Source organism: Elephas maximus, chromosome 7 (genome assembly GCF_024166365.1).
Source record: "Elephas maximus indicus isolate mEleMax1 chromosome 7, mEleMax1 primary haplotype, whole genome shotgun sequence".
Classification (NCBI taxonomy): Eukaryota; Metazoa; Chordata; class Mammalia; order Proboscidea; family Elephantidae; genus Elephas; species Elephas maximus.
The window spans coordinates 112,203,984-112,216,051 of record NC_064825.1 but is presented as its reverse complement, the minus strand read 5'-3'; the positions used below and the strand labels follow the sequence as shown (position 1 = coordinate 112,216,051).

Sequence of the window (12,068 nt, the reverse complement as noted above, 5' to 3'; positions counted from 1 at the left end):
TAGGCTCTGGAACCAGAAAATCCCAGATCTACTTTTTGAAAATTTTTTGACCTTAACCTCTTAAAGCATATATTTGTTACCAGTGACATAGGGATAATAAGTCCTAACATGGACTGTATCCTAGACACAAGGCACTGAGCAATTGCTTTCCTTGCATTATTTCACTTAGTCATCAGCATAGCATGCTGAAGTAGGTAGTGTTATTTTTACCAGCTTCCGTTTTCATTTTAAAATGATGAATTAAAAAAAGCAACCAAAAAAATTAATATACATATTACTGGCTAAGCATATGTCTAGGCAATTTCACAGGCCTTTTTTTTTTTTTTTTTATAAGGAATGAATTAATTCATCTTAAGGGCCCAATTCAGGTCAGACTTTTAAAGAAATATCTGTGGGAGTAGGCATGATTTTCACGTGCCTGTTAAACTGCATGTTATCTTGTCTTCTATTTGTAGATAAGGCAGTTTCCTGGGGAGAGATGTATTTCCCATGCAAGTCATCCTGGTTCCCATACCATGTCAAAGGCAGACAGAACTAATACATTACAGTCCCCCTTTCTTCAGAGCTTGGATGTGTTTCAGAATTCTCAATAATTCACTCTAGGTAGCCACTACTAACTAATCAGAGTTGGCACTTGAGATAAAAACTATTTGTCACTCCTACCACATATGAATGTTTCCATTCCTTGTATTGAAACTCCGGCTATTTTAAAGTATTTAACCTTGATCCTTCCTGGTGTCTCACTACCACCTTTAACATATTTCTCATTTTGTGTTCTCAACAGAAACAAGCTCTTAAAATTACTTTGCTTATGGATGCACCAATGCATTGATGACTAGCTAATCCCATAAACTTGTCTCAGGCAAGTATCTCTTTCTCATAATTTCGGATTCTACATGGTCACTGTGGAAGCTTTCACCTTTTCCTCTGAAATCATGAAAAATCAAAGCTGTGTGACAGAGTTTGTTCTATTGGGGCTTTCACAAAACCCAAATAGTCAAACAATAATATTTGTTGTATTTTTGCTTACCTACATTGCAACTGTTGGGGGCAATTTGCTAATTGTAGTGACCATCATCAGCAGCTTGGCACTCCTGGGCTCCCCCATGTACTTCTTTCTGGCTTTCCTGTCCTTCCTGGATGCGTGCTTTTCCTCTGTCATTGCTCCAAAGATGATCGTGGACTCCCTCTATGAGAGGAAAACCATCTCCTTTGAGGGCTGCATGACACAGCTCTTTGCTGAGCACTTCTTTCCTGGAGTAGAGGTGATTGTCCTCACAGCCATGGCCTATGATCGTTATGTGGCCATTTGCAAGCCATTGCACTATCCCTTTATCATGAACTGGAGGTTCTGCGGCATTCTGATGGGGTTAGCCTGGACAGGGGGCTTCTTGCATTCTGTAATACAAATTCTCTTTATATTTCAGCTGCCCTTTTGTGGCCCCAATGTCATTGATCACTTCATGTGTGATTTATACCCATTATTGGCTCTTGCCTGCACTGACACTCATATCCTTGGCTTTTTTGTTGTTGCAAATAGTGGGTTAATCTGCATCATAAACTTCTCATTGTTGCTTATCTCCTATTGTGTCATCTTGGTCTCGCTGAGAACTCATAGCTCTGAAGGTCGAAGGAAAGCTCTCTCAACCTGTGGATCTCACATTGCTGTTGTGGTTTTGTTCTTTGTCCCATGCATACTTGTGTATGCACGACCTCCATCTACTTTCTCCCTCGAAAAGATTGTGGCCATATTTTCTACCCTCCTAACTCCCTTGTTCAATCCTATGATTTACACGTTCAGGAATAAGGAAGTAAAAAATGCCATGAGGAAGTTGTGGACCAGACTGGTGGTGGTTTCTGATGAAAAATAAAACATGAAACTTATAAAAAATCAAACTTCCAGAAGAAGGAAATCGAAATGGGCCTAGAGAAAAACTTTCTAGGGGATGCACCTTGTAAGACAGAAGGTAATATAATGCAATAGAAAAACACTAACACGAAGGTCAGGAAATGTTTTTTCTACCTTCAGATCACGCATCATTTCGGAGTTGGCAGCTGAACGTCCCCATATGTAAAAGGACTTGAATTTTATGCTTATTTAAAATATAATAACAAAAAGAAATCAGGAAAAGAGAGGAATCAGATTATCTATTAAACTGCTTACCATTCACACCATGCTCCGAAAAACATTCATGGAAGGAGGACAATAATATCTTAGAGATTAGAACAGGAGCTTCCTGAAACTCTTTCAATTGAAAAAAAGTTTTATTTTTAGGATACTGATCAGAGTTAAGGATCCCTGGTGACCAAGTGGTTAAGTGTTCAGCTATTAACCAAAAGTGGGTTGGTTTGAACCTACCAGCTGCTCCAGGGGAGTAAGATGCAGCAGTCTGTTTCCATGAAGATCACAACCCTGGAAACACTATGAGGAAGTTCTGCTCTGTCATATAGGTTTGTGATGAGTTGAAATGGATTAGATGGCGATGGGAGGTGATCCCAGTCAATCTGATGGAGAAACATTCAGGACTCAGGAAGGGCAGAGACAAGGGCATTCTCAGAAACTCAACTGTAGATGTTCCTGGAACAAATGACTTCCTCATTTAACATGGGTCCATTAACATCTGCAACAGGATTGGTGGAAGACTCGTTAACAACCTACAGTATGCAGATGACACAACCTTGCTTGGTCAAAGTGAGGAGGACTGGAAGCACTTACTGATGAAGATCAAAGACCATAGTCTTCAGTATGGATTACACTTCAACATAAAGAAAACAAAAATCTTCATAGTTGGACCAATAAACAACATCATGATAAATGGAGAAAAGATTGGAGTTGTCAAGGATTTCATTTTACTTGGATCCACAATCAACACCCATGGAAGCAGCAGTCAATATATTAGAAGATTCACTGCATTGGGCAAAAAAAAAGGCAAAGCTACTGCAAAAGACTTCCTTAAAGTGTTCAAAAGTAAAGATATCACCTTGAAGACTAAGGTGCTCCTGACTTAAGTCATGGTGTTTTCAGTTGCCTCATATGCATGCAAAAGATAGACAATGAATATGGAAGACCAAAGAAGAATTGATGTCTTTGAATTGTGGTGCTGGTGAAGAATATCGAATATACCAAAGACTGCCAAAAGAACAAACAAATCTGTCTTAGAAGAAGTACAACCAGAATGCTCTTTAGAAGCAAGGATTGTGAGACTGTGTCTCACATACTTTGAACTTGTTGTCAGGAGGGACCAGTTCCTGCAGAAGGATATCATGCTTGGTAAAGTAGAGGGTCATCAAAAAAGAGGAAATCCCTCAACAAGATGGATTTGACACAGTGCCTGCAACAATGAGCTCAAGCATAATAAGGATTGTGAGAATGGCACAGGACAGGGCAGTGTTTCCTTCTCTTGTCCATGGGGTTGCTATGGGTTGGAACCGACTCGATGGCACCTAACAACAACAGCAACAACGGATCTGAATCACTTGTTAAAATTCTTGAGAGATAACACCTGATTGGCCGTTTTCTGCCAATGGATGAGGTCCTTTTGGGTCAGTTGACCACCCCACATGAATCATCTGAAGGAGAGGAAGGGAAGTAGATTTCATAAGGGAACCATTGATGAGTAGCTTTCATTTGAGCTCAATCAAAGAGGACTCTTGATAAATCATTTTCCTAGCAAAAACAATACCAAAGTTACAGGTGTTGTGAGCTGACTACAGGGTAAACAGAGGCCGGAGGAATCTGAGAGTAAAATTTAGACTTCAAAAGGGGATTGCATTCAATTTACTCATTGATTTGAATTTTGTTGGCTGAGTTTATCCAATTGAAAATAATTCTATTTGAGCATTAGTAAAGAGATAATTCAAATCAAACACATCTGAACCTTGCCTTTTTTAAAAAAAAATAGCAGTACCCAACTTGGCTTTTATAGCTTCTCCTATCTACTCTTCATATTTATATAACAATTTCTACTCTATAACTTACTATATAGTTTATTTCCTTATTGTGTCTTATCTGCCTCCTCTCATAGAATAAACTGTGAGGCAGGGGATTTTTTCCTATGTGATTCACTGATGTATCATCAGTATCTAGAACCAGCTGTTGCAGGAGCTCAGTAAGTGCTGAGTAAATGAAAATAAGTGAGCTATCTTCCCTTTTTGAAATTTAAATGTATTTACAATATTATCTACTAAAATGTCGAGTTTGGCGAGTGAATGCGGCTGTTGCTGGGATTCGTCCCTTGATCTTGAAAATAACCATAGATAACATTTTAACATAACACAGTGAAGAATATTACAAATAAATTATCTACTCTAGTTATTTTCCCGAATCTGTATAAAAAATTAAAACAGAAAATAAAGGTATTACTCTCTACTTACTCTTTCTCATTCTCCTTTCCCTCTTCTATCACCTGCAAAAATAAGTGTTATTACTGATTTGAATTTTATTCTGAAAGCATTTTGGATCCCAATAAAATAACCTCTTACTTCAATTTTTCATTTTATTAATTGGGTTTGAATCTTGCCATAGTTTCTGAATTATTCACTAGAAACATAACCTTGATAAAATGCAAATGAATAGGGTTTAAAATAAGGTTAAGTGAACAGGGTTTAAAGTAGGACACTAATTCATCCTGAAACTACACGCGAGAAACAAGTGGATCTAAACCCAAAATATCTCAGTTGTCATGTGTTCTCAGTTCCCATAACTGAATGTTCCATGATCAACTGCATTCAATAATATCCTGACATTTAACCTGCAGTCCAGTTGAATAATCCAGTCATTCAGTCTACAATGAATATTTAATGAGCACTCCTGATCTGTTCACCTCAGATCTTGAAAGAACCTCAAGGGAACTTTTACTTAACTTCTTGCCTTTGGGCAGTTCAATGATCAACTTTGAAACTTTTTTTTTTTTAGTTGCCTTTGAGTTGGTTCTGACTCCTGGTGACCCCATGTGTGCAGAGTAGAATTGCACTCCATAGGATTTTGAAGGCTGGTGCCTTTTGGAAGCATTTTGACAGGACTTTCTTCCCAGGCTTCTGGGTGAGTTCAAACCACCAACCTTTCAATTAGTAGGGAAGCACTTAACCATTTATGCCACCCATGGACTCCACTTTTGGCTGTTGTTATTTTCCAGGCCAAGAACGTTTATGACATTACTGTACATACCTTATCAAAAGAAAAGAGCTTTAGACTTGTAATTAAAGATTTTATCCTAGGCTCAATTCTGTGACCTTAGGTAAGTTATTTCCCTTCTCTGGGCCTGAAGTCTGCATGTTTATTGTTGTTAGGTGCCATTGAGTCAGTTTGGATTCACGGCAACCCTATGTCTAACACAACGAAACACTGCCAGGTGACCTTAGGTGACCTTAGGTGAGTTATTTCCCTTCTCTGGGCCTGAAGTCTGTATGTTTATTGTTGTTAGGTGCCATTGAGTCAGTTTGGACTCATGGCAACCCTATGTCTAACACAACAAAACACTGCCAGGTCCTGTGCCACCCTTAACAATCATTGTTATACTTGAGCCCATTGTTGCAGCCACTGTGTCAATCCATCTTGTTGATGGTCTTCCTCTCTTTCATTGACCCTCTACTTTACCAAGCATGATGTCCTTCTCCAGGGACTGGTCCCTCCTGATAACATGTCTAAAGTATGTGAGACGTAGTCTAGTCATCCTTTCACTTCAGTCTTTCACCATTTATCATAATATTCTTATTTGTCCAGTTGCAAGGGTTTTTGTTTTCTTTATGTTGACGTGTAATCCATTCTGAAGGTTGTTGTCTTTGATCTTCATCAATAAGTGCTTCCAGTCCTCTTCACTTTGAGCAAGCTACGTTGTGTCATCTGCATATTGCAGCTTGCTAATGAGTCTCCCTCCAATCCTGATGCCACCTTCTTCATATAGTTTACAAGTTTAGGAAGGATTAATAAAAACACATATGTATTTCTTTGCACAGGGGTGCTTTCTTTCCATGTATTATATCTTTTAGTTTTTACAGAAGCTTTTCAGAGTTAGGTCTTCTCATTCCCATTCAATTGATGGAAAATCTGAGGCTTATATACTTTCAATGACTCACCAAAAAGCTTCCTCAAGAGTATACTCCTCTGTTTATAACAAAAAATTCCAGATGTTGGGCATGGTTTTCTCCAAGAAGTTTGGGTCTGCTTTTTGCCACTAGGCCCTTCGGTAAAAATGCAAATCATCAATTCAATACATACCTAATAAAGTACATGCCTCCTTTTCTGCCTCCCATCTCTCTATCTCAGCCCCTCCTTGGACCTCTCATTTCATCCTCATTGGGGATACCTGGCAGGCACTGATACACCTAGCAGGACATTCTGACATCAGAATTCTGGGTAGAAGCATGGTCTCCCAAATAAGAAAGCAATATTGCAGTGTAATCTGTCCCATTTTTAATTATGTACAACTACATTAAAAAAACAAAAATTGAGGTTTCTTTCCTATGAGTGGAAAATCATATCTTTAAAAAGAAAAAGAAAACACATAAGACAAGTATTCAGTATTTCCTTTCTCTTTTCCTTCTGTTTCCCTTCTTTATGAACTATCTTAAAGCATAGATGGGGTTAGAACCAGGAGCATGTAATATTAATATTGTTAAAAGTAATAAGTAATAATTATTACCAGATATCTCTTACAAAAGAGGAAACTGAAATTAATGGGTTAAGAAACTTGTTTAAGTTCACACAGCACATAAGTGGTGAAGTGTGAATTCACATCTACCACACATATTTCACTCATCTGAGCCTTTAACTGGCTTCAAGACTTTAATCCTTCTAGAAGAGATGGGTTTAAGCAATCCTATGGAGAAGGGATTGAGGTTTCCCCAAATGCATTCAAAGTGAGAATGGAGTTTAACTAATTGGCCCCAAGGTTTGCTTTTGCTCTTGAACTGTCTGACCTGGGTAGCACACTGGAACATCCTTAGGCATTTGGCTAGGAGTAATGGTTTTTTTGGAGCTCTTGAGGCTGAAAGCCTGCCATAGGCTTTTGTAGATTTTGTGTGAATTACAATAAATATCCAACACAGTAAAAAGAGAAACCTTAACTCAAAAGTACCTGTGGGAAGGGGACTGACCTCAGAGTTATTTCTCCCTCAGTGTACCGAAATAGCTTATTCCAAAAAGACCTTTTCAAGAACAAGATTGATGAACATTTGATATTTTATTTTTTTAAACCACACTGCCCAGTGTCATTGACCCACGTGTTTTTTCTAAGCTACTGCTTCTGGGGAGCAACAATGTAAAGTCTGCATTTGCAGGGTTCCTTCTCTCCTTAAACTCCCCACTCTCCATAACCTCCTGTGATAGAAAGCATTGAGAAATGTCAATGAAGTACTGTTTCCATGTTTGAACTGGGATTCATATGATTCATCTTCTAAGAAAATTAATGCTGAAGATATGAAAAATATACTTAATTGGAAGTCATATATCTGCTCATGAGAAAAGAGGTAAGTTTTTCAAGTCTGTTAAAAATACTTTCTTCACAATACCTCCTTATAAGTGATCTTGTGTAATCTATGCTCTGATGGAATCTATACTCGGTCTTTACCCCCCAATGAAAGGTGAAGGTGGACAAGGATTCCTAAATCTTTGCTGGCCTCAGAGCAGGTACACTATCAAAGTCCTTCCTGCTTACAAAAGAGGAAATAAACTACACTATGGCATTGAAGCCAGCCTGAGGAGAAATTCTAATCTTCTGGATCCTCTTTTAAAGATTTGAAGTTCAATGGTGATGTTTATGAGACAGGATTTTCAAGACCCATGGCAACCCTTGATCATGACCTACAACAGCACCTGCTCTCAGGCTGAGGTCCAAGTGGTAGTGTAGTTGGTCAGGGAGAAAAAAGTTGAACTCTGTGATGAAATCGTGGGTCACACAACCCTCAATAACATTCTTTGTTTGTCTTCTCCCGCTTGTCTTTCTGCATCCCATACTCTTGCTCTTCTTCCTTCCCTGGAATTCCCTGACTGTCACTCTCCTCTCTCCTACTTTAACTTCAGCAAGTCTCTGTCCCTTCCCTCCCTTCACTATTATTTGTTATGCACCTAGTTTGGTATTTGTCCCACCATGAAGTTTACAGTGGTTGGTTTTGGAGACAGGAAAGAAACTTAAGGTGTCATTTGACGTCATTCTCTGCTGGTTTGGGACTTCTCTTTTTTAGGATGCAGTCTACATGGATGATTGAGATTTGATGATTTATATGATAGTTGTTAGACACTAGAGAGAGAGGCTATCTAGTAGCATCCAAACCTTTTTATAGCCTGGTTATACTTGGCAAAACTCTATTACAGATGAATCTTTGTACATAAGGAAAACAAGATAAATGGCTAACTTACCTCATGAAAAAGTGTGCAGGTCAAATACTGAAAGTGAAAACCTATTTAAGGTCATGCAAAAATAATATATACTCTAATATTACCTCATTCAATTCAATACATACCTAATAAAGTACATACTAATATAAGAGTGTAGGGGATAGAGGTAGATGCCTATTTGTCTGGGAAGAAAAGGGAAGACTTTTCGGGCCATAGATAGAGATTTGGGATGAGCTATGATTTGAACTATTAACATTTCAACAGGTAGAGTAAAAAATTAAAGATACTAAAGAACAGCTAAAAGCAAGTTCCCCTACCATGGTGTCCTCCAATATCAGGGAGGTAGGACTGTTCAGGAGCATTAGGAAACAATGGCTGAGCTCAGTGATAGAACTCTAAGGTACTGCTGACCTTAGCTAATGCATACATCTTTGTGAAGTGCTGCTTGCCTATCTTCAGGTTTCAAATCTTCTTTGCTCATTTAAAGCAAAATCAAATAGAATTGCATCACCTGGCTTTCACTGCTGTCCATCATCAGCCCACAAACTTACCTCTTACAACTTCTTGTTTTAATAAGAGTATAGTTTTTTACAATGCTTACCTGAACCAGTTCATGCTTCTCCCCCTCCTTTTACTCACTTGCTAACCTAACTGCTCCTCTCCTCACAGCAAATGACATGCTTTTGTCTTTAGTCCCTGTCGGGAACTTAGCGTTTCAAGAAAAAGTAATAATTAATTCACTTGCTTTTTATATGTGTCAGAGATAACTGAAACTGCTGGTCAAAGCTTTTTGTTTTTATAACTGGTATTATCACACTGAGTTAATATTTGAGCTGGATCACAGAAAAAATGAATAAATAAATAATAAAACAAAGTTTTATTTCTTTTTGTCCAGTTTTATAAGAGGAACAATTTGACTTACTAATCTGAAACATTAATTCTACTTGGTAAAATTCAGTATAAGCTTTTCAATACTTTAGTTCCAGAAAATTTAATGAGAAACTTCAGTTTCATACATTGAAATCAGTAACTTCATTTATTTCTCATTTTTGAACCTTTGCTGACCCTCAATTTGTTCTCTAGGGTTCTGTCTACTTTTGGAACCACAATTCATTAGGTATTATCATATATAGTCAAGTGTAACTTTTTGCAGATAATTATCTTATTCAGAATTATGTTATCCCTCCAATGTGATCATAAAGAGCTTGAAGACACATATCTATGTGCTGCTATAGCTACCAGAGACCTGATTAGGTTCTTAGTACATATGATGGCTGAGTTGAAGGTGTTATTGATTCACTGATGAACAGATGATTAATCAGAAAAAGTAAAGGTACCTAAAAAATCATTCTAAATAAATTCTAGATCCTTTGACATTAATATTAAAAATTATAGAAATAATATAAGACAGGATAAAGACACAACTCTCCAAATTGATAACTGATGGACATAAATATGAAAAAAGGGAAAGAGCTCAAATTTAAAGATATTTAAAAAACTAATGGACAAAGATATGTAAATCGGAAAGATAAAATATAAGCAAAACATATACAAAAATTATACTATCACCAGTAATCAAGGAAATGTATATCATAGTTTTACTTTTACTCATCAAGCAAATATGATAATAATCCAAGTTTGATATTCATTAGAAATCTGTTTGATTTTCCTGTAATTTTAGAAACAAGTGGAAAAAACAATCCAATTTTTACATCACAAAGGATATATAAACAAAATAGGTACATGTATAACTCTGAAAAGTTGGAAAAATATGTAAGGAACTATTAGTTACATCTGTAACATGGGATTGGGAATTTATGAATTTTAGAAGGATAATTTTTTTAATCCTGTAATTTATTGCAAAGGTTGGATATTTTATTACATAAATATATTCACTGTATAGTTAAAATATTTCTAATAAACATTGATAAAAAAAATTGGAAGGCTATTTGACAGTAGTTACCAATAAGTATGAAGATAATCACAGCTTTTGCCTCAATAATCTTGAAATTTGCTTTCTGAAATGACTAATAATAAAGAAAAGAGTATACCATGAGAAGAGGTTCATTCAAAAATCTTTTATGAGACTGAATATTTGAAAACAAATTAAATGATTAAAAAAGTTTTGAAAACATATTATGAATTTTCTGTATGTTAATTTACAACTCCTAAAGTAAATGAATACATTATTGATAATCTTTATATTGGAAAAAGGTTTTAACAATTCCAAAAGAAAACCAAAATCAGAGAATGTTTACAATTCTATAGATATGTATATGCAAAAAATAGAGTACAACATAGGGGAAGATATCTGCATGGCGAAATGATGAAATATATTTTTTAAATTACATTTTAAGAGAAACAAAAATTGGCAGAAAACAAAAGTTTTGTAAGATAGTGGTAGAATCACATTGAGTGAAGACATCATTTAGCTTTTAGAAATATAAGAAGTGGTATATCCGGTTGCATCCATAGGATGTGAAACTCTATACTATGTAACTAACGTGAGTAATGGTTGATTTCACATATACAGTAATTCAGCTCGATACTACCAGCCTCGATGATTTATTCAAACATCCCATGTGTCCTGACTGACAATGAAGGCAAAATCAAGAGTCAAAGTTGAAGATATCATTTCTTCTTAACCCTTTCATTATCAAATTTTTATTAAAAAAAAATGTTTTTTGATGGCATGTGTTTTCAGTTTTGGAAAGCATGCTTACTAATTGAGTGTGTTTAACTTTATGGTTGGTAATATGGATTTTGAGAAATATGATCTGACAATGCAATCCACCAATCAGGCCAGTGGCCTTTTGGTGCCACCAGTCTGTGACATGACAGTATGCCACTGAAAACTAGGCAGATAATTTATGACTGACGTCTTTCTATTAGGTTACATGGAAAGCCTTTGGTTTTCCAAATATGACACAGAAAAACCAAAACGAACCTAGAAGGGCTCCCTAACTGTCACACAGGAAAACCATAATGATGTTTGCAAGCCCTGTGTCACAGAAATAAAGGAAAAAAAGGCAAACCTTTGCAAATGTAACAGATCCAGGAAGCATCATCTAATAGAAGGCTCAACGTATACAAAGATGAGGCTCCACTCCAGTCAGCTGAGCTGTATGCATTTCAAAAGGGACCCACCTTGACACTAAGGACAATAGAACCTGAATAAGACCTTAAAACTGAGGTCCAGAGGCATAAAATGTGGCTAACATACCATTTAGGCCAATGTAAATGGAAAAGTATAACCCAACTCAGATACTGAAGAAGTCAGGAATAACTGGTTTAAACTCGTGTCCAAATTAAGGAATATTTTTTTTTCTCAATAGGAAATCTCCAAATTTAATGTTTGAATTATACAGGAATAATGTTTTTCAAATATTTATACACATATATTCCATATATGCTTTCATACCAAAAAAACTGTTACCATCAAATCAATTCCTACCCATAGCGACCCTACAGGACTGAGTAGAACTGCTCCATGGGGTTTCCAAGGCTGCTATCTTTAGGGAAGCGGGCTGCCACATCTCTCACTTCAGGAGGGCTGGTGGGTTCCAGCCGCCAACTTTTCAGTTAGCAACCTAGCATTTAACCACTGCACTACAAGTGCTTTTTAACCAAAAGAAAGAAAAGAAAGACAGAGAGAGAGGGAGAGAGAAAGAAAGAGAAAGAAAGGAAGGAAGGAAGGGAGGGAGGGAGAGAGAGAGAGAGAGAAAGAGAGAGA

At 36.8% G+C, this 12,068-nt stretch overlaps 1 protein-coding gene across 1 annotated transcript; it reads left to right on the top strand.

Moving 5' to 3' along the window:
• Window positions 1–882: 882 nt before the first annotated feature.
• Window positions 883–2,002, top strand: LOC126080713 (olfactory receptor 4C15-like). The gene has a single exon (XM_049891892.1). It carries the CDS (start codon window positions 897–899, stop codon window positions 1,869–1,871), a length of 975 nt encoding a protein of 324 aa, XP_049747849.1. The 5' UTR covers window positions 883–896; the 3' UTR covers window positions 1,872–2,002.
• The last annotated feature ends 10,066 nt before the right edge of the window (window positions 2,003–12,068 follow it).

Excerpts from the sequence above, each read along its gene's own strand:
- LOC126080713 (XM_049891892.1), top strand. The coding sequence starts at position 897 with ATGGTCACTGTGGAAGCTTTCACCTTTTCCTCTGAAATCATGAAAAAT.